The 22,658-nt window shown below is 42.2% G+C and overlaps 1 protein-coding gene across 8 annotated transcripts in view; it reads left to right on the plus strand.

Moving 5' to 3' along the window:
• Positions 1-22,658, plus strand: part of si:ch211-207d6.2 (sickle tail protein) — a 376,663-nt gene that overhangs the window by 313,955 nt on the left and 40,050 nt on the right. For all 8 annotated transcript variants that reach the window (XM_042332375.1, XM_042332378.1, XM_042332376.1 and 5 more), the window contains 3 exons: positions 2,487-2,591; positions 3,189-3,235; positions 10,790-10,953. In XM_042332375.1, coding sequence (XP_042188309.1) covers positions 2,487-2,591; positions 3,189-3,235; positions 10,790-10,953 — 316 coding nt within the window. The remainder of the gene's footprint in view (positions 1-2,486; positions 2,592-3,188; positions 3,236-10,789; positions 10,954-22,658) is intronic.

The following is a 22,658-nucleotide window of genomic DNA, read 5'->3' on the forward strand; positions in this document are numbered from 1 at the left end:
AAAAGTAGAGTTTGGTGTCATCTGCATACATGTGGAAATGTACCCCATGTCTGCAGATAATATCCCCAAGAGGGAACATATAGATCAGAAAGAGGAGGGGGCCAAGGGTGGATCCCTGGGGTACCCCACAGGTGATCGGGTGAGAGCGGGAAGAAAAGCCGTTTATGCAGATGTACTGCTGGCGGTTTGTAAGGTAGGTCTCGAACCAGGCGAGTGCGGTCCCACTGAGGTGGATGACGGAGGAAAGGCGGTGGAGGAGGGTGGCGTGATCGACTGTGTCGCGGCAGAGAGGTCCAGGAGGACAAGGAGGCAGAGGGAGCCCTGGTCACGGATGGAGAGGATGTCGTTTGTGACTTTCACAAGCACAGTCTCTGTACTGTGGGCAGGGCAGAAGCCGGACTGGAGGGGTTTGAAGAGGGAGTGGGAGGAGAGGTGTGCGCGAAATTGGTTGGCCACAACCCGTTCTAGAGCTTTTGAAACGAAGGGCAGCTTAGAAATGGGGTGGTAATGGCTGGGGTTTGAGGGATCTAGGGAGGGTTTTGTCAGGAGTGGGGTGATAACAGCAGTTTTGAGGGGGGCAGGGACTGATCTGGAGGAGAGGGACTGGTTGATGATGTCAGCCAGTAGTGGGCATAGGAGGGGGAGCTGTGTGACCAGTACATTGGTGGGGAGGGGGTCGAGGCAGCAGGTGGTGGGTTTCATGGACGTGATGGCGGGTGAGAGGGAGGAGGGAGAGATGGGGAGAAACAAGACATTTCTCTTAGATCAGGTTGCTTGTTGATCATTTGGAGTCCTGTAGCTCAGTGGTTGGATTCAAGATCCTCGTCTTCACTTTCAAGGCCATCCATGGCCTTGCCCCCTCCTACCTCTCTGACCTGCTGACTCCCTACCAATCTGCCCGCTCCCTCCGTTCAGCGGGCTCCAGTCTGCTGCATGTCTCCTGCCCGACCCGCCCTACCATCGGTGGCCGGGATTTCAGCTTCTCTGCCCCCACACTCTGCAACTCCATCCCACAGTGCCTTCACCTCGCTTCCTCGCTTGCCTCCTTCAAGGCCGGTCTCAAGACCCTCCTCTTCGTTTTTGTCTTCGGTCACTCTCTGCCTTCCCTCACCCCTACCCCACCCCTCCCCCATGCTCGAGTTCTGACCCCTGACTGTCCAGTGCCTTGGGACGTCCTCCTAACATGAAAGGCGCTCCATAAATGTAATTTTGTTGATGTTGTTGCGGTTAGTGCACTCATAGTGTGGCTCCAAGCATTCTGCTGCATCATAAATATTAATGTCAGCCTGGCTCAGTTGGTAGTACTCTTGCTCTGAGTAAGAAGATTGTGGGTTCACAAGTCCTAGATTGGGACTTCGAGCTCATAGTCTAGGTTGACACTGCAATACAATGCTGAGAGAGCCTCCACAGTGCTAAAGGCTCCGCACTCAGGTAAGACCTTAAACCGAGGTACTGTCTGCCTGTTCAGTTGGACATTTAAAAATCCCATAGCATTATTTAAAAGAGAAGGGAGCATCTCTGGGTGTCTTGACCAACAATCTGGTCATAGAATGGGGTGCATCAGTCACTAAGGCACAAAGGGTGATAAAATGCAGAATGTATTATCAGTGAAAACTGACCAAAAATATGGTCAAAAGTATTCAATAGTTACCACTAGCTGGGGTGGGGGGATTCAATTTTAACTGGATTCAGTGTGATCATATAAAATGTTGTAAACTTCCCCCTTCTGCTGTTACATTTGACACCAAGAGATGATCTTATGGAAGATGTGTATTTAATATTTTTNCAGGTGGAGCTGTGTTAGTTATAATATAATAATGTAATAATAATCTTTGCATCTGATATAGCGCCTTATCACGTCTTCGAGACGTCTCAAAGCACTTCACAGAATATACTGTAAAGTGAATTGACTTAATATTTTGTGGGCAAAGCATAGTTTCAAATGTTAAGTGAATCTGAGAGGATGCATCCTCATTACCCTGACACTGCTCACTAAAACATGGTCCAAATTGGTTTAGTACGGATATGTTGACGTTTAAGTTGAACTTTTTTTTATAATTGAACATGAAGATTTTAGAACAGACTGTTTGTGTAAAAATGAAATACATTTCCCCAGAGGGCTGTAGAAGTTGAATCAATTGAAATGTTTAAATGTTAGATAAAAAATAAAAATAATCCTTACATTTGATATAGTCCTTTCTCATCAGGAGGTCAATTCAAAATGCTTCCCAGGAATTCCTGTATAGTGTGGTTACTCTATTTTATAGGCAAACATAGCAGCTAATTTGCACTGCTGATCAAACACAGATTTACCTAGAATTGCGGAAATGTTTGGTGGTGGTGGGTGCGGTGGTGGGGGGGAGCATTTCCAGCCTGCAGGCCACAGGTTGGCCATGACTGGACAGGTCTATAGTGTTGACTGGTTTTAATGGACCATGTATTGCGTACACTTCAGTACATGATTAAATATGTTTTTCCCCATTTAGAGCACGGATGATAGCTATGGAGAAGCAGATTGCCAGCTTGACCGGCCTGGTTCAGTCTGCACTGTTCAAGGGAGGCAACGGCAACGGTACCAAAGAAATTCCCAGGTAAGACGTGAGATTTGCTTTCACGTCATTCCTTAAGCTAATTCATAGAAAATTCTCCCTGAGCTCTTTGAGATCATGACGGTATCTCTGTTTAATTCTGAACTACTGCATGCGATTGGAATTACATTGATCGGTTGAGAAGAAATGGGGATGAAAATTAATTCATGATGGGGGTACATTCTCCTGCCCTGAAAATGTCTCAATGCCTCAGTCAATGGCTGACCCCCGCTGACTTCATTCAAGTGGTTTTGATCGAATGCCGGTTGCACCAGCTGTTGAGCATTCTCTGTCACACACATTCCAGTGGCTGTTGGGCAAATAATGGCATCTCCAAACTTTTAAACCTGAGTAAAGGCAGAATCGGTTTGGATGTTTAAACTGGGAGATGGATAGAGACAATGCAGCCTTGTCTTGTTAAGAGATCCATAAAACCCCATCCCATCTTATAGCGAGATGCGATAGTGGCTTTGGCTGCACATATGCAAACAAGCCAGTGCACTATTTCCGTCATCTTCTCACCCCATTGTTAATAATTGATTTGATCCCTACAAAATGAAATTCAGGCGATTAATTTTGTGTTTCTGTTTAAACTTTTAGTGAAAAGCTCAAGGTCGGATCACACCCCAGCAGTTCTGAAGCAGGAGGTACTTGTTTTTCTTCTCCCTTCCACCTCTCTCCTTTCTCCAGCTCCCTGAAGGCTCTTTCTTAACCAAGCGTTTACAGCTATAGTTTACATAAGAATCAAAGGCAGGCATTGCACAATGTTGTTTCACCCAGAGGTCAAAAGTTTAGGTTTCACTGGAGCAACAGAGCAGTAATTCAAATTTAGAGAATTGACACGATCTTCTAGGTCTTATTTGTATTTATCAGTCACGCCTGACAAAAAACCCTCCCATCATTGCATCAATGTATCAAAGGATACTTTTTGGTTCCAAAGGGACACAAACTGAAAGTGAATAATAATATTTCTTGTATTTAAATTAGCGCCTTTCACATTGGGTGGACATCTCAAAGCGCTTCACAGGATTTACTGTAAAGTGTAGTGACTGTGTATTTTGTAGGAAAACGTGGCAACCAATTTTCTGACTGGTTACCATGTAATTGAAAATATTATTCTAATATGAATCAATCTGTCCATCTTCTGCAGCCCCGCCAACCATTAACATCATCCATGTTTCTTGACATTGTGAGAATATACACATTCCCCTTGTAGCATGTTCGCCTATACAATACACAGTCACTAAAGTTTACAGTGAAGCACTTTGAGATGTCCTCCTGATGTGAAAGATGCTTTATCAAATGTAAGGATTATTATTATTAACATAATAATAATGCGCAATGCACTGCCCTGCAACGGAGAATCAATTGAGCTGCATTAAAGCAGTCGCCTACAAATACAAATTCACCCACAAAATATGCAGTCAATCCACTTTACAACATATGTTGTGAAGCGTTTGGAGACGTCTCGACGATGTGGTAATTCACTATCAAATGCAGAGATTATTATTACTATTATTATTAATACACTGTTACTGCCCTTGACAAGAATTAACTGTAAAGCATTTTTGAAACATTTTATAGTTTTAGGAACTATTTCTGATGCAAAAAATACATTAAGATAAATAGAAACATGTGTAGTAAGGCTTGTGGCAGAGAACAGAGAAATCAGATTGAAAAGAAGTGTTTGTTATAATATAATAAAATGGCTAAATAGGTTTCATGACCAAATTGCTCCTCTATCTCCTTCCCATTATTTGGTGGTCTATAGTATATCCCCAGCAGCATAACAGCTCCTTTTCTGCTTCTCAACTCTAACCGCCTCCTCTTTTTCCTTCCCTATCCATCATGAATACGTTGTAGCCAGGAACGTTAAGCTCCCATTCCTGCACTTGTTTGAGCCAGATCTCTGTTATTGCCACTGCATCATAATTCCATGTGGCAATTTGCGCCTGCAGTTCACCGACCTTATTTGTCACACTCCGAGCATTTATGCACATGCACTCCAAAAGGGCCTTTGTCTACTTTGCATTTCTCCCCTGTCTAAGAACATAAGAATTAGGAGCAGGAGTAGACCATTCGGCCCCTCGAGCCTGCCCCGCCATTCGATAAGATCATAGCTGATCTTCTGACCTAACTCTAATTACCTGCCCTATCCCCATATCCCCTAATCCCTCTATTTTTTAAAAAAATATCAGTCTCAGCCTTGAAAATGCTCAAGGACTGAGCATCTACAGCCTTCTGGGGTAGTGAATTCCATACATTTACTATCCTCTGAGTGAAGAAATGTTTCCTCAACTCTGTTCTAAAAGGCTGACCCTTAATTTTAAGACTGTGACCCCTGGTTATAGATTCTCCTACCAGGGGAAACAGACCCTCTGTGTCTTCTTTATGCAGCCCTTTAAGAATCTTATATGTTTCAATAAGATCTCCCCTAATTCTTCTGTACTCTAGAGAATATATCCCTAGTTTATTCAGCCTATCCTCATAGGTCAGTCCCCTCATTCCAGGAACTAACCGAGTGAATCTACGCTGCACCCCCTCTAGGGCAAGTATGTCCTTTTTTAAATAAGGAGACCAAAACTGCACACAGTACTCTAGGTGCGGTCTCACCAAGGCCCTATACAGTTGCAGCAAGACTTCCCTACTCTTGTACTCTAAACCTTTTGCAATGAACGCTAACATGCCGTTCGCCTTCTTAGTTGCTTGCTGCACCTGCAAACTAACTTTTTGAGACTGGTGTACAAGGACACCCAAATCCCTCTGAACACTAACACTATCTAATCTCTCCCCCTCTAGAAAATAATCTGTTTTTCTATTTTTGCTACCTAAGTGAATAACTTCACACTTCCCCACATTAAATTCCATCTGCCACCTACTCGCCCACTCCCCTAGTCTATCTATATCCCGTTGCAATCTTTTTGCATCATCCTCAGAGCTTACTCTCCCACCTAGTTTAGTGTCATCCGCAAATTTAGATACGTTACATTCAATGTCCTCGTCTAGATCATTGATGTAAATTGTAAATAGCTGAGGCCCAAGCACTGATCCTTGTGGCACTCCACTAGTCACATCCTGCCAATTCGAGAATGACCCGTTTATCCCTACTCTCTGTTTTCTACCCGTTAGCCACTCTTCAATCCATGCTAATATGTTCCCATTAATCCTGTGGGCCTTAACCTTGTGCAATAGCCTTTTGTGTGGCACTTTGTCAAATGCCTTCTTAAAATCTAAATATACTACATCTACTGGTTCCCCCCTATCTAACCTGCTAGATACATCTTCAAAAAACTCTAAAAGATTAGTTAAGCATGACTTCCCTTTTGTAAAGCCATGTTGACTCTGCCTAATCTTGTTATGGTCTTCCAGGAATCCCATAACGACATCCTTAATTAAGGACTCAAGAATTTTCCCTACCACTGATGTCAGACTAACTGGTCTATAGTTCCCCATCTTTTCTCTCCCACCCTTCTTAAATAGTGGTGTTATGTTTGCAATCTTCCAATCAATGGGAACCGTTCCAGAATCCAGAGAATTTTGGAAGATCAAAGACAAGCCATCCACTATCTCAGTAGCCACCTCTTTTAAAACCCCAGGATGTAGGCCATCAGGTCCAGGGGATTTATCAGTTTTAAGACCTGACAATTTACCTAAAACCATTTCTTTACTAATATTAATTTCCCCAAGTTGCTCGCTAACATTGTCTTCTTGGTTCCCCTCTATTCTTGGTAGGTTTTCAGTGTCTTCTAAGGTGAAGACAGTAGCAAAGTACTTGTTTAATGACTCTGCCATGTCTTTGTCCCCTACTATAATTCCCCCCATCTCTGCCTCTAACGGACCCATATTTACCTTTGACAGCCTCTTCCTCTTTATATATTTGTAAAAACTCTTGCAGTCTGTCTTTATGTTCCTCGCTAGTTTGCCCTCATATTCCATTTTCTCCCTCTTAATCACTTTTTTGGTTCTCCTTTGTTGATCCCTAAAGTTCTCCCAATCCTCGGGTTTACTACTCATCTTAGCTGTTTTATAGGCTTCTTTCTTTAACTTTATACTTTCCCTATCTACTCTAGTAAGCCACGGTTGGGCCACCTTTCCTGTGGCATCTCCTTGAACGTCTGCCATTGCTGGTCTACTGTCAAATCCTTAAGTCTAATTTATTTTAGCTAAATCCTCTCTCATACCAGCAAAATTTATTACTTAAATTTAGGACCTTTGCTTCGGACTTAACTACTTCTCTCTCTAACTTAATGCTAAATTCCATCATATTATGATCACTTTGCCCTAGAGGAGCCTTTTCTGATCAGCCCTGCTTCATTACACAAAACAAGGTCTAATATGGCCTGTTCCCTGGTTGGCTCCTTGGCAATTTTCCAATTTGGTTGTCCCAATCTATATGCAGATTAAAGTCACCCACAATTAATGTTTTTCCTTTGCTACATGCTCCGCTAATTTCCTGATTTATACCTTGAGAGATACTGTGATTGCTGTTCAGGGGTCTATAAACTACTCCCACTAGAGTTTTCTCCCCTTTGTTGTTACATACTTCTACCCATACTGACTCTACTTCCTGCTGTTCTGATTTTACATCTTTTCTCTCTACTGTTTTTATCCCATCCTTTATTAGTAGGGCCATCCCCCCTCCTCGTTTACCACATTGCTTATCTTTTCTATACACCAGGTATCCTGGAATATTTAGCTCCCACCCTTGATCTCCCTGTAACCATGTCTCGGTGATGGCTACTAGATCATACCCGTTTGTTTCTATTTGAGCAGTTAGTTCATCTATCTGATCCCTCCTCTTTCTGAACAATTCTTTATTCCAAAGTGATTTATTTGTCTCTCTCAGCCCTCTATGTTCCTTGTTTCTCTTCCCTCTCTGATGTTACATTCTGGTCCTGTCCGTGCCCCCCCCCCATCAAGTTAGTTTAAACCCTTCTCCACAAGCACGAGTTAACCTCCCCACGAGGACATTGGTCCCAGTCATGTTCAGGTGTAACCTGTCCCAGGAATCTGAATCCTTCCCTCCTGCACCATTTCTCCAGCCACACATTAACCTGCTTTATCTTGCTGTTCCTATACACACTGGGAGTAATCCAAAGATTACCATCATTGAGGTCCTGCTCTTTAGTCTCTTCCCTAGCTCTTGAAACTCTGCTTGGTGGACCTCGACCCTTTTCTTTCCTACGTCATTGGTTCCAACATGGACCATGACTTCTGGCTGTTCCCATCCCCTCGCAGAATGTTCTGCACCCATTCCATGACATCCTCCACCAGGGAACCTACGCACCATCCAAGACTCAAGTCTGCGCTTGCAGAAACACCTGTCTATCCCCCTGACTATTGAATCCCCAATGACAATAGCATTGCTACACTAGGCCGTGGTCCCCTGTGGAATCGTTTGGCCCACTGTGCGGTGGATTTGCCTGACTGCACTCCCCTGAGGTGGCGTCACCCTCACCGGTATTCAGCACAGAAAACCGGTTTGTGAGTGCCACGCTCTCCTCCTGAACTCTCTGTGGCTGCTGGGTGACCACCTCCTGAAACGTGCGGTCCATAAAGGCTTCAGCTTCCCGTACGCACTGCAGTCTCTTCTCAAACTCAGAAACCCTGAGCTCGAGCAGCCGGAGGCACTTTCTGCACACGTGGGGTATCCAGTAAAAACAGGGATCCTGGAGTTCCCACATGGCACACAATGTGCATGCAATAGGTCTCAGCTGTTCTGCCATATTCCCAGAATTGTTTAAAAATTATTTGTGATATAAGCACATCCTTCCCTTTCTGCACCAAATTCCCACTCTCACCAAATCCCTTCACTAAAGGCTTACTCTGTTCCCACCTCATTCCGTGGGGCTCCCTGCTCACAAGTCTCCCCTCTAGATTCCTTCAGTTTTATACCCTTTTCGATTTCTTTCATAGAGTATTGAGTCTGACCTCACTCAAATTGGGTAAAATTTAAATTTTTCCACCTGTGGAATAAAGAGAACTGTATTTGAAGATAAATCAAAAAGCAAGCGAGCTGCCAAGTAAATGCTTGGTTTGAACTGGCAAATATTTATTTAAAAAATGAGCTGTGAATCGGATTTGACCACTGCAGAGTCTTGAGCTCTGGGTTATTTTTCCATCGTTGATAAACTCACTGACCTTTGATATTCTCAGGCTGTTGGTAAACTTATTGAGTGTCAGTGGTATTCACTTATTCACTATTTGATAGTGTTCACTTATCCTATTATAAGTCGTCTCCCCCACCCCACCCAAAAGTCAGTGAATGTATCACCTATGCAAGGAATAACTCCCTTTGCAGCAATTGTGTTACTTCCCACCAGCTATAGAAGTGTATGATTGCATGATTCTGTTTTTACTATAAGGGATTTGTTTTTTGTCAGCTGGGTGTCTGGCACTCATCACCATGCTTAGACGTACCCAAACCAAACTGAGAGTTTCACACATCCCACCCACGCAAGGAAATTCCAGAGAATTTATTGGAATGGAATGTGCACTCTCTCCCTGGAGAAACGCATTCTGTTTTACCAAATTCCAGAAAATATTAGCCGCAGGTTGGCAAGAGACCCTGTTTACCTCCCCCCCCACCCCTCCCCCGCAACCACCTCACCACCACCCACCGTCATTAGGTGAATGGCAGGTATGAGGAACCCTCTGGAAGCTTCCTGGTGGGCAACACACCTCAGCACTTGTCGCCCCAAGCCTCAAGAGTTTCTTCATCAGCCATCCGATGGACCTCTGCCTTCAGCATAGTGGAGGGAGTTTACAACAAGGCTTGTGACGTGCCAGCCCACCTTAATGTTCTCGAGGTTGGACTGTAAGGGAGAGAAATTCAGAAGAGATTTTTCCCTCTTTACGCTAATGGAACAACCTGATATACCCAGGTACAGCTTGGCCAAATTTTTCTCTAACGTTTGAAGAGCCCACTCCCACTTTGTTAACAATTTGCCATTTCCATCTCCCAGATCAGGCAGCCCTACAGCTTTCCGAATAGGATTGAACACTGGAATACCACATTATACTGTAGCTGCATCTGTTCTCTGGGAGTTAACTAAGATTTAACAGAGTTAATTCAGGCTCAATTAATTTTATTTGGAGCCTCATTAGCCATTGTTGAAAACAGGCCCATTTTGTTCATCTTGCCTGGATTGAAGCATATGTTCCAGAGGTGATGACATGGAATAATAAGTGAAAACAAGATTTGACATTTTACAGTTTTATTTGAAGCAGAATGCAGAATGTCTAATTAAAAACACAAGAATGAAAAAGATTCTATGATAATTTGTCTGTTCCAAAATCAAATGTTGAGAAATTGTGCAAATTGTAGACAGTTGTGTGCATTGTTTCCCACTCTTTAGAAGATATGAAATCTATGTTCGTGTCACATATGCCATATTTAAAGTTATTTGTTAAATGATTGGTTCTGTTAACCACTAATTTGAAACTGATGCCATCCTGATTTCCTTTTGCCCTATTATAATAAGAATAAGAAACTTTCCATTGGATATATCATCATACCACATCATCAAAACAATATGGGATTCAAACCCACAACCTTCTGAAGCCAGAGGCAATAGTTCTACCAACTGAGCCATGCTGACACAGAATAGATATTTTCAAGTACACTGCTCTCTTACTGCCCTGATGTGAAATCACGGGTGCAGTGCCTTTACATCTGGAACAATGCAAATTACAACAACAACAACTTGCATTTATATAGCGCCGTCCACGCTGGGCGGCGTCTCAGAGCGCTTAACAATGGTGGAAGCCCAGTGAAGGGAATTTATCCCTTCACTGGGATCACTCAGCATTTCCAGTCTGACCTGGGGTACTAGGATTGATCACTCGGCAATTGTTAATATGACGTAATCTTTTTGTTGCGTGTTCAGATGGGAAACCCTATTGTACATGTGTAAAGTAAACATAGCTAGTGTTAGAGATTGGCACATCAATGACTCCATGTCCATGGCTTCTCAATAGCTGGTCAACTGACAATGCACTGTGGACAATACTGAAGTCTGGACTGATATCCACTGAGATCTGAAGGCACAGTTACAGATTGGTCACGTAGTATAAGTGCTGAGGCCCATCCTGGTCTTCCTCAACAAGCATGTTCACTTTTCTTTTATATTTTAATTTCCATACAAGTTGCCAAACTGTTATCCTGCTTTTTCATTCAATGTGATAATCTCTGTCCATAGGTACAACAAATGCTACAGCAGCAAAGTACTCCGAGATCAATTTGGAGTCGTTGAGTGATGTCATTCAGATTTCTACCACTTGTACACATCAGCTACAAGTATTTGAGTTACGAAGAAATGTTCAAGACCTCCGCCAGCAGCTTCAGCAGTTAAGATTTCTACAGGTATTGTTCATCTTTTTGACAAGTTTAACGACAGCATAGCACATGCAGTGCGCGGGGAACACTGCATTGTTGGAGGTACGTCGTTTGCATGAGACGTTACACCAAGATCCTGTCTCCCTATAATAAAAGCAGAAGTCGCTGGGAACACGCAGCAAGTCAGGCAGCATCTATGGAGAGAGGAAAATGAGTTACCGTTTCAGGTCGATGACCTTTTGTCAGAATTCTGACGTTGAGTTCTGACGAAAGGTCGTCGACTTTAAACGTAAGCTCATTTTCCTCTCTCTACAGATGCTGCCTGACCTGCTGCGTGTTCCCAGCAACTGCTGTCTTTATTTCAGAATTCCAACATCTACAGTATTTTGCCTTTTGTATCTTGTCTCTCTATTCAGGTGGACATTGAAAATGCTATTGTGCTATTTGAAAAGGCCTGAAGTTTCTCCTGGTGTCCTGACCAACAATCTGTCAGATAACATTTGTCATTCACTTCATGGTTGTTTGTGGGATCCTGCTGTGTGCAAATTGGCTGCCGCCTATAAAATACACAGTCATTACACTTTACGGTATATCCTGTGAAGCTCTTTGAGATGTCTCCCTATCATGAAAGGCACTATATCAAATGCAAGGATTATTATTGTTATAAATGTACATAAATCTCATGTTTTGAGGCTACAGCAATAAGATAATTGGTGAGTCCAGAATTCTTAAGCTCTGCTTCATGAGTTTAGATGCTCAATGGAATATTGAATGCACTCCAATGATACCAAGCAGTGTCAAGCTGTGGACATTGATCATTTACAGCTCCTGCAATGTACTGCCTCTCTGTGCTGCATGTTAGCTAAATCAAGCAGTGCTTTAATTCAGCTTGTCAGAGTCTTGCATCACGTAATCCAGTCTCACGGAGTGTTTTATTTTTCAGAAATTGTCAGTAAGTTACTTATGGTAAAACCCCACTTACATTCCTCCCCAGGAGGAGTCAGTTAAAGTGAATAGTGGTTGCTGCTGAATTCGATAGTGAACAACGCACTGAACAGCATGATGTAGATTAATTTTGGCAGTCTGATCTGCTCTGTAACTTGGAACAATCTGAACACAGGACAGCCTCTTTCCAAGGTCACAGTGTTCCACGTAATGCATGGCACAACATGGGGGTAAAGGGTTAGAGTTCTGACTAATAATACAAACCTCTGAAGAATGGTGAGGCCAGAAATAAACCCTGGTAGCTGAGGAACCTCGCTGAAAATGTGCTGCGTTGACCAAAATAAGATGCGAATGTCATGCTGATGTCCTAGCAGGCTGTGGTTATATTTTCATTGCTTCCTTCTTTCCCCTGGAGTTTGTTGTTTGGTTAGCTGGGTGTCTTGACACACACGGAAATCCATCAACGTGGTTATCCATTGCATGTATGCCACCTACACATGGAAGTTTGCGTGTCTGGAATGGAAAGTGCACTCTCTCTCTCTCTCTCTGGAGGAACACGCCTAATTGTGGAGTGTGTTAGCCACAGGATGGCAAGAACCAAGGCTCTAGGGTCCCCTAGGATCCCAAAGTGTGCGTGAGGGTATAATTGGAGTCTAGTCAGCTAAAACTACCATTGAAACCACTGTCTGGAAAGCTTGCCACTGCTTGCCAGCAAGGATCACACTAGCCGTTAGGGCTCTGGTTTGCAGGGTTAACGGGCCAGAATGGGATGAATCTCTGTCCTTAGTCTGCCCCTTCAGGTTCTACTGATGAGCCAGGCTAACAAGTCTGTTATCAACAGCAGTGCCCTGGAGTACTGCAGACCCACCTGGCTCAGGAACTGGACTATCAAGACCTCCACACAGGATTGACTCAATGCTAACATTCCAGAATACCCCCACTATCTTCCTGGTATATATTATGAAATCGGCCTAAGCAACTGTAAACCTATGTCCTCTTGTTCCACTGTCCTGAAGTATTTACAGATCCTTTTAAAGTTTTACACATCTCTTGAGTCATTTTCTCCTAAGACTAATTGTTGCTCACATAGCTCATTCCTCTCACATTAGGGATCATCCTTGTTGCATTGCCACTGTGTCACAGTGACCAGAACTGTATGCTGTATTCTAGGTGCGGTCTGACCTGAGCACTGTACAGCCTGAGTAGGATTTAAACTCAACTGATTTTGCAACATCCTGGTTACCTTGTTTACTGCTGCCTTTCACTGATTGGACTTTGTGAGCAATAAGTCAGCTTGGATCTCTCAGCTTCCCTCTTGAAAAGTTCTAGCCCATCCGTGGAGTACTTGTATTCTACATGGAATAGTTTGCATTTAAATTTATTAAACTAAATTTGTTAAGACTGAATTTAAGAATATTCAGCAAATATAATTCGAGAAAGGAAGCCCAGGGCCATTGCTATTTTTCAGCTGCAGATGGAGACCTGATATTACATTTTCTGTGAAAATATTCTTCTTCACCTGCTTACTCCTCATTTGTTGGTGGATTCATGTGTTTCCACAGCTCTGGAACAGACTTGCACATTGCCAACAGGTCTATTTAGATAAGCTTGCAGATGTCCTTCCTGATTTAAATTTAAGGAAGGACACCCAGTATTCAGGGCATCGGGTCCGAGAGGACCTTCAGACCCATCGACATCTTGATTTTGCTAAGTAGAGAAACCCCAAACCCCCTGGAACTTCAGGAAATCCCAGAAGATGTGTAGTCAGGTATCAATTTTGATAGTAGCTTGCAAAAGGGAATTGGATAGGTACTTGAAAAGGAAACATGTGCAGGGCTATGGGTTAAGAGCGGGGGAGTGGGACTAGTTGCATAGTTTTTTCAAAGAGTTGACACAGACATGATGGGCCAAATCCTTTGGATCCCCCTCCTTTTGGGCTGTAAGATTCTATGATTCTTCATGTCCTTTTGACTATAGCCCCTGCAGTACTGGTCATCTAGCTCTGCATCTTTGAAATCCTTGGAGGGGCTTCTGCCTGCTAAATGTTGTGGGCACATTGGAAGTGTACACATCAGCACCTAAAATTGGGACTAAAATTCCCAGGATGCACAACAGGATAATGTTTCAATCTGAAACAAACAAGGATGGGCCTTGGCTAACAAATGATTTTCTACGACTACAGAGGGCCTGAGACCTACTTTGGTATTTAATGGAAGTGTGGAGTTTCATCACCATACAGATAACAAGAATGTAATACTTTTCACTGATCTATGTGTGTACCTAACCTGATCAAGGCCAAGCCTCCTTTGAAAGAAGACTTGTTGAAGTAAGTTGCTCTGTAAAATTTGTGGTCGCGAGAAAATGTGCTGATGTTGGTTTTAGCTTCTGACCGTGAAAAGCAAATCATCACACCATTCCTCCAAGTTGCTGCTATTACTTAGGATTCTTTTAAATTTAGATGTCACTACAATAGATAGAAATTCTAATTTATTGAGTAGTGAGCAGCTAGTGACTTGAGAAACAGTTCCTATTTCTATTCCATAGAATATTTAATAAAAACTCTGGAATTTATGCTTGTTATCTCACTCACATTTACCTGTAGGTAAATTTCATGCTCTATATTATTCCAGCATTTTCTGGGTTTCACTGATTGTTATTCCTGTTTATCTTATGTTTGGAAATGTCTCAGAGCCCTTAAAGATAGATTTAAGGATAGATAAAGAGGCTTTGAGACAGAGGGATTTAGGCAGGGTGTTCCAGAGGTCAGGGCATAGTAATAATAATAATAATCCTTGCATTTGATATAGCGCTTTTCACGTCGGGAGGACGTCCCAAAGCGCTTCACAGAACACACTGTAAAGTAGTGGAAGGCACAGTCACTAATGGCGGTGAGGAGTGGTTGGAGGTTATCAGCAGGCCTGTGTTAGCTGAGGGAAGGAGCTGTGCAGAGGAGTGGGGTACGAATAGGTCAGAGAGGTAGGGAGGTACTAAAGAGTGAAGGGATTTGTAGCTGAGAGTGAGGATCTTGAAATTGATCCTTTCAGAGACAGGGAGCCAGTGGAGCCCGGTGAGGAATGGAATGATGGGCATGTGGAGTTTGGTAATAACATTATTCCAGTAGGTCAAACCAGCATTGTCCAGCCATCTCCTGGATGAAATGCTGTTCCATCTAGTGGCCTGGCTAGAATTGGTGTCAGTCGAAAGTAGGATGTTTTCAAATCTCAAACCATGCGTGCTTTATGGTTGAGATAAATGGCCCATTCAGTTGGACACTGAGTTACTTGCAATACTGCTTCCCTTCATGATGCACTGCATCGAATGTCCAAAAACTGGTGTGGTGGGAATGTAAGAAAATCATTATATTCCTAAATGCATTCTGTTCCATATTTAATCAATTCCTTCCATAAGGCCATCAACTTATATTGCTCAGTGTCTCTGTATTTGCTTTGGGTAGAAATGTTGGGACAGTGAGCAGCTCCCTATTCAAATTGAAACCCACCATCTCCCAAATCTCCCCGCACACACTGTAGAATGGCTAACTAAGAAAAATCAGCAAGAAGAGAATAAATCACTGAAGGACTGAAGGTGAGAGCTTGATGGCTCTCCCCACATGGTCAATTCCAGATTCCACTGGGGTCTTTGTGGTGAGCAAAAGCCACATCCAGTCAGTTAATCCCTCTGCCTGGAAAGTGACAGCCTGTCATAACATTCGAGTTTCAGAACCCACTGTTAGCAACTGAATCGCCCATAGTCTATGTCCCTGGCGGGACACAATAACAGCACCGGTTCTGGACAGTGTTCCAAATGACTTTTATTCAGTTTCTCTGGTTAAGGCGGGACACTTATGTCGACTTGGAATATTAGATCACTCTACAATCACAGCAGTTTACCCTGGAGTGGTTAGGTAAATAGCATGGACAGCGTAACACTATACAGCAGTTGAATCGATGAGGCAGCAGGAATGACACTGACAAAAAGGACCAGAGTTAGATACAGTCTCTTTCTTACAGGTCTTAGAAATCTTACAAATCTTTTAGGACAAAAGCTCTTTCTTCTCTCTTGGGCACCCCACTTGTCTCTCTCACAGTTCAGTAGTCTCACTCACTCCCCACAGCCCCACTCTCCTCCTCTTAACATATATCTACCCAGACGACAATGCACATTCCCGAGTTACCAAAATTATACAAACACAGCACAGAACAAAAAGCTGCTCCAATGACTTCCTGGAACATACACGGGATGATCGCTTCTGGCTATCTGGCTTAATCTGCCATCAGATCTGAGTTCAAAGTAGATATTTGCATGCAAAATACAGCAGTTACGCATTTGGGAGGCCCTTTTGTTTTCCCCAGACTTCCTGCCACTGAAACTTGATAAGCACAGCAACATTCACTTGATACTGTAAAATCTTTTTGCTGACTTTAACCAGAGAGTGTGAGGATGCAAATGGATGAAATAACATTTTATACCTTCATACCATATGGGATGGCCAATTTACTGCAACCAGAACTTGCATTTAATCTATTACATTCTGGTCCACATTTTTGTGAAATGGCAGCAATCTGTGGGTTGTGTGTGTGTATATGTGTATGTTTTAGTATGTGGGTGTTTGTGCAGGTGTGAGTGTCAGAGAGAGAGACTAAATGAGGGACGTGTTTACCTGCCTGCTTGCCCGTCTGCCATTTTTGTACCATTTACAAATGATTTTTAAGGTTTTTTTTAAAAAAAACAATAAGCTGCTTGTCTAGCTCAGACTTTAATTCATGAGTTGAAATTTGGAGTGATGGTTTTGTGATTGTTTCTATTAAAGGGATATTGTCGCTGTTGGAAACTAGCTGTTTGAGCTCTCCAACGGCACACACGATCAGGTAGCACAGTGATGGATTTCACAAAGCTAAATATTTCAACAAAAAGCCTTTTTCCTTTGTATCTTTTACTTAAAGAGGAAGAAACGACCAGAGGGTATACAGTCTATTCAGAGTATTGTCTTTAGACGTCCTCCTGATGTGAAAGGCACTATACAAATGTAATTTTGTTGTTGTAGATCCAATGGTTTTATAAAAATACATTTATAAAAGTAATTTATTTGTAGTAAGCATCTGTTGTGTTTCTATATGACCTGGGACACGCTATCCATTATTTGCTCTCTCGTGTTTGGTATCTCCAGTGATGATGAGGAAACATATGTATCTCAGAGTAGCTTCATTGAGTTTAATGGGAAAGATGCTTTGGGCCGGTCTGGGAGCCAATCTTTAGAATTGACAGCAATTGCCTTTGAAGTACTTTAAAATGTTTTGTTGTGACACGCACCTCAAGTACAAGTTGTTTCTTTCATTTCTTACACAGACGATTGTTCCAACATGGAATGGCATACCTTATTATAATAATAGTAATAATAATAATAATAATCCTTGCATTTGATATAGCACCTTATCACGGCTTCGAGACGTCTCAAAGTGCTTCACAGAATATACTGTAAAGTGAATTAACTGAATATTTTGTGGCGAAATGTGATAGCCAATTGCGTAGTAGTGTCCCACAAACAGTTGAGGATTGCGTGACCAAATTATTATTTTGTTTTTAATTTTTCTTTGAAAGGATTATCACCGCCAAAAAAGCGATTCGCCAATCGACTAACAACCGGGTTCCTACTAATGCTGGTAAACAGAGGCATGTGGAGTAAGGAAACTTGCCTAAAGTTTCGCCCTTCCTGGGAATCGAACTCAGGTTCTCTTGCTTGCGAGACGAGTGCTCTAACCACTAAGTTACAGGACTCCACAATACTTTGCTGTTGAGGCAAAGTCAAAAGCGACATTTCAAAGGAATTGGAAAAATAATATTGGAAAACTACTATTGAAGGATATGAGGAAAGAGCAGGGGAATGAGGATAGAGTAGGTAGTTCCAATGAGGGAATTCACTTCAAGCCAAACAATGGGCTCCAGGGTCATTCCTGTTCTGCAAACATTAAACAATTCTTTCTGTGATCTCCAAGAGTTAGTGAAGGATCAAATATCAAGATGTTTGCAATTTTACAGGAACTATTTTGATCAGTGCAGATAGAAAGAAATATGAAATTTTTAAGAATTTTTTAGTGCAAACGTGAGCAAACCAATATTAAGCCACAACTGGCAACAAGTTGCATGTGGGTGATGCGTAGAGCCAGGTTCAGAAAGCATAGGAAATCTTGCACAACCTGAAGGACTTTGTGCTTTGTCAGCCAATGTTTTCTTTGTTCTCTCCTCTCAAAGTTAGGATGAGATCAAATGGGCTGAAAAGTCTGAAGCGCTCTTGTGGTTTGTGCTGTGGTATTGGCAGTCACACCGTGATGCCTTGCCTAAGCCATTTTTCATGTATCAACTTGGACAGTGACTGAATGTCAACATCTTGTTGGGCCCTTAGCACTGTTGAGCAGTGTCAGTGGTTCTACATGCAGCACCATTGCTCCATCCACTGACCCAATATTTTAAATGAAATTCACACTTTCATGTATTTAAAGGCTCGTTTTTTTCCCCAACAGTTTAACAGCCCTGAACAATATGTTTTTGAAAATATTTTGAACACCCAGAAATGCTTAACATTCCAACAAATGCTCTCAACTGAGTATGTTGTAACCTGCTATTTGGTATCATACACTAACATGCTGGAGGCAAAGCACAAAACCTGATGGGAAAGGTAAAGGTGACAGAACACAATGCAACAGGACTTAATATAATGATCATCATGGTTTGAAAATGTCTGCTGTTATCAATGCCAGAAGCTCTTGGTTTTACAGGTTTTCGCTGTGTTGAAATATTCAAAAGACAAAAGACACATAATTAGCTCTTCCTTCCCAGGGCCCTCACTGTAGAGGCTTATAGCTTTCTGAGCATTTCACGAGGCCCAGAAAATGGGTGCAGTGAAACAAATAAATACATGTTTTGCCTAGATATGAGGTACATGGAATGGGGTCAGTTGGCTGCAGCTCCATTTGGATCAGACATGTTTAGAGCAGAATCCACTTGCATAACATAACATATTCAAGCTGTATTGTCATTGAAAATTTAAAGAGCTTAACAAGACATGAATGGTTCCCCCATTGCCTTCTCATTAGGATTCGGGCATGTGGGATGACATTGCTGGTGTTTCCAGTGGGGAGAAGGGTTACAATCATGAATAAACAACAAAGGAACACGTTCACACTCTCCGCAGAGTTCATTTCTATTCCAATTATGAAGCTTCCTCAGAATTGGATGGGATGCATTCCAAAATAAAGTTGCTTAATGGTGCAAATCTAAAGCTGTAAAAGCCCATGTTGTGCGATTTGTTACATCCCAATTCTCAATCCAAGTTATTAAGCAGCCACCACTGTGATTTTGTTTAAGTATATAATAGTGAAATGATCTCTGCTGTCTGATGTCACAGTAAATGCTAACTACCTTTGAGATGCCTAATGGAATAACGAATGTTAAATTCACAGGAAAAGATTTTGATCAATGGATATTGTAAGATGGATATTGACTGTAAACTCCATGTACAAACTGTTGCCCATTGTGTCATTAAAGTGACTGATGGTGCAAATAATTTAGCATAATAGCCGTTTACAGGCATTGAATCTTTTTATATCACAGCATAGTTTCGACTCCCAAAATGATGTAATTTAGAATCATTTCATTTTTTTAACACAGGAGCCCATTTGGTCCATCATGCCTGTGCCACCTTCTGATAGACCCATCTGTTTAGTCACACTCTCTTGCCCAGTTCCTCATCTCGCTTCAGTGGCTCCCAGTGCTGTCAAGTAATTTGAGACATTATTTCCCGTGAAATGCGCTATGAAAACATAAGTTCTTTCTTTATTACAATATTCCTCTGAACTCCCCCTTTTTCCTTTTGGCAATGATTATTAATTTATATTGTGTTTGTACTGACTAAACTGATCGGTGAAAGGAATTATTCTTGCCCGATCATCCACTGCTGATTCTGCCTTCCTGGAACATGCAACCGATATTTTCAAGTTAAAAGTATTGTTTGTCATTGTATGTCTGATCCAGTGAGTCAGAATGACTCAGTTGGTAGCACACTCGCTTCTGAGTCAGAAGATTGTGGGTTCTATGCTGACACGGCAATGCAGTGTTGGTGTGTGCTACATTATTACAGGTGATGTAATTTGGATGAAATGTTAAACCAAGGTCCAGTCTGGCTGTTCAGGTAGACATTTAAGATCCCACGGCACGATTCGAATAGCCATCAATCCCCCCCCAAAAAAAATTGGTCACTCACTCCATGGCTGTTTGAATGAGAGTCACTCCAAGACCCTCATACACGCATTCATAACATTGAAGCTTGACTATGCAAACTCCTTGCTTGTCGGCCTCATCAACTCCCCCTGCAGGCTGCATATCATCCAGAACTCTGCAGCCCGTGTCCTCTCGCGCACCAGGCTGCGTGGTCCTATTACCTCCATCCTCCCCCGACTCTACTGGCTTCCCATCACACGGAGGATACAGTTCAAGATCCTGGTCCTCACCTTCATAGCCCTGCATGGCCTTGCTCCCCCCTACCTCTGTGAACTTCTAACCCCCTACCAACCTGCGCACTCCCCCCGCTCAGCGGGCTCTGCCTGCTTCACATCCCCGACTCACCTACCTCACCATTGATGGGTGGACCTTCAGCCACTCTCCCCTTACCCTCTGGAACTCTATCCCGCAGTCCGTCCACCCCATCCCTTGCCTCCTTTAAGACCTGTCTCAAGACCCTCCTCTTCGACTGTGCCTTCGATCATCCTGTTTCCCCCCACCCCCCCCTGCCCTCTTCCCTTCCCGATCCTGAACCCCAGCTTGCGTCCAAAATACTGATTGTTCAGCACCTTGGGATGTCCTTCCAATGTGAAAGGTGCTATACAAATGTAATTTTGTTGTTGTTGTTGTTTGTGAGGCATAGGTGTGCGCAAATTGACTGCCGCATTCCCCACAAAATACTCAGTCATATCACTTTAGAGTACACCCTGTGAGCCACTTTGAGATGTCTCAACAACGTGATAAGGCACTATATCAAATGCAAGGATTATTATTATCGCTACCTTCCAAGGCAGACATTTCCATGTATGTCTTGGATATATGTGTAGAATTTGTTTTTCGGAGAAGCAGCGTTAAGGGGGAGCATCACTGACCCTCATGTTGAGAAAAGGTGGTTGCTGAGTGAATTCCTTTTGAAGCACATAGGCATCCACTAACCTGTGTCAATGAAGCATCTCTGGGAGATTTGAAATCAATTTGGCCAAAAAGTTGGTTGCTGAGTGAAGCTCCTTTGAGAGCACAGAGGACATTCACTATACTGTCATAAAAATAGCTGTAGGAGATCTGAAATGGATTCTATCCATGAGGAAGGAAATATGGTACAAAAATGACTATACTTCTTTAAAGAATAATGTACATCCCATTAGCCTTCAGCTTCCTGTTATAGTAAATAATAGCTGTCATTCCTCTGTTATAGTAAACAGTGTCAAACTAACAATTCACGACACACAATGACTTATATAATCATTGTGAAAGTAATTAAAACTCAAATGATAAGCAAAGTCCTGTTAAGGATAATGATTTAATATTAATTATTATGAAGTATGAATGGATTAAATTGCTTCCTTGAATGGCTCACACAGCAATCGAGAATGGATTTGGCTCCTATTTGCGTTCAGACATGTTGACCATACTAAAGGAAGTCTCATCAAAAGCTGTCAAATTGATTAAAACTAACAAAGCTGCTTGTGAACCGTGCATAATGTGAACCACGAGAGCTGTGGGTGAACTAAAAATAAAGCTTTGTGCGTACAGCTTTCAAAGGCATTAGGTCTTGGATGCCATGCTAGTAGAAGGTAAGGATGGTAACAGCATGAGCAAACAAACAGAGCAAAGAGTTCAGACTTTCCGAGAGGAGTCAATGAGTAATGGCTGAAACAGTTCTCGAAGAGCTTCTTTTATCATTACTATTTCTTTGAAAATAGAATAAAGGTGAAATTTGTATGTGTTGGTGAACCAAATACCCTTGTTTTGAAGATCACAATAGCAGATACTTAGGCTTATAAGCATTAAAGGCTGATATCAACGGCTTTCCATTATAGTTAACTAATGAGAACAGAGTAGTTAAGAAGTAAGCAATTTCAGATAGTCATCAAAGTTATGTTGTTTGATGGGGATTCGTTCCTCCTTCCTCCACCTCACTGTTGGTCAAGTATAACTCATTAGGTTCTACTAGGTCCTAAAAACAAATGCAACAGCTATGTATCAATCGATTAATGTTACAGGAAACATCTGCCTAATATACTCTCTTACTATTAAAAATAAATTTGATTGAAATGCAGATGGTGCTTTTGACCTTTAACTCATTGAAGAACAGATTAAAAGCCATCAAGATTTAGTTTTCAGCGTCATAATAATACTTGGATTTGATGTAACGCCTTATCACATTGTCGAGACGTCTTAAAGCGCTTCACCGGATTTCACTGTAAAGTGTTGTGACTGCATTGAGGCAGCCAATTTGCGAACAGCAATGTCCTGCAAACAGCCATAAATACTGATGAGGAGAGAGGATGCTCCATGCACCAAATATGAATGATTATGTTCAAACAAGCAGAGATTATCTTGAGTATTGGGCAAATCTGAAAGATCAGCAGGAGTTTGCTGCGTGAAGGCATACATGTAGTTTACCTGCTGCAAAACTGAATTATCTTTTTGTCGTTTTGAGATGTTTGAAAATAAGCAAGTAGAAATATTGACAAACTAATGAAATGTTGGTGTGTCAGAAGTACAGACCT

This window comes from Callorhinchus milii, unplaced genomic scaffold, assembly GCF_018977255.1.
Source record: "Callorhinchus milii isolate IMCB2004 unplaced genomic scaffold, IMCB_Cmil_1.0 Scaffold2, whole genome shotgun sequence".
NCBI classification, from domain to species: domain Eukaryota; kingdom Metazoa; phylum Chordata; class Chondrichthyes; order Chimaeriformes; family Callorhinchidae; genus Callorhinchus; species Callorhinchus milii.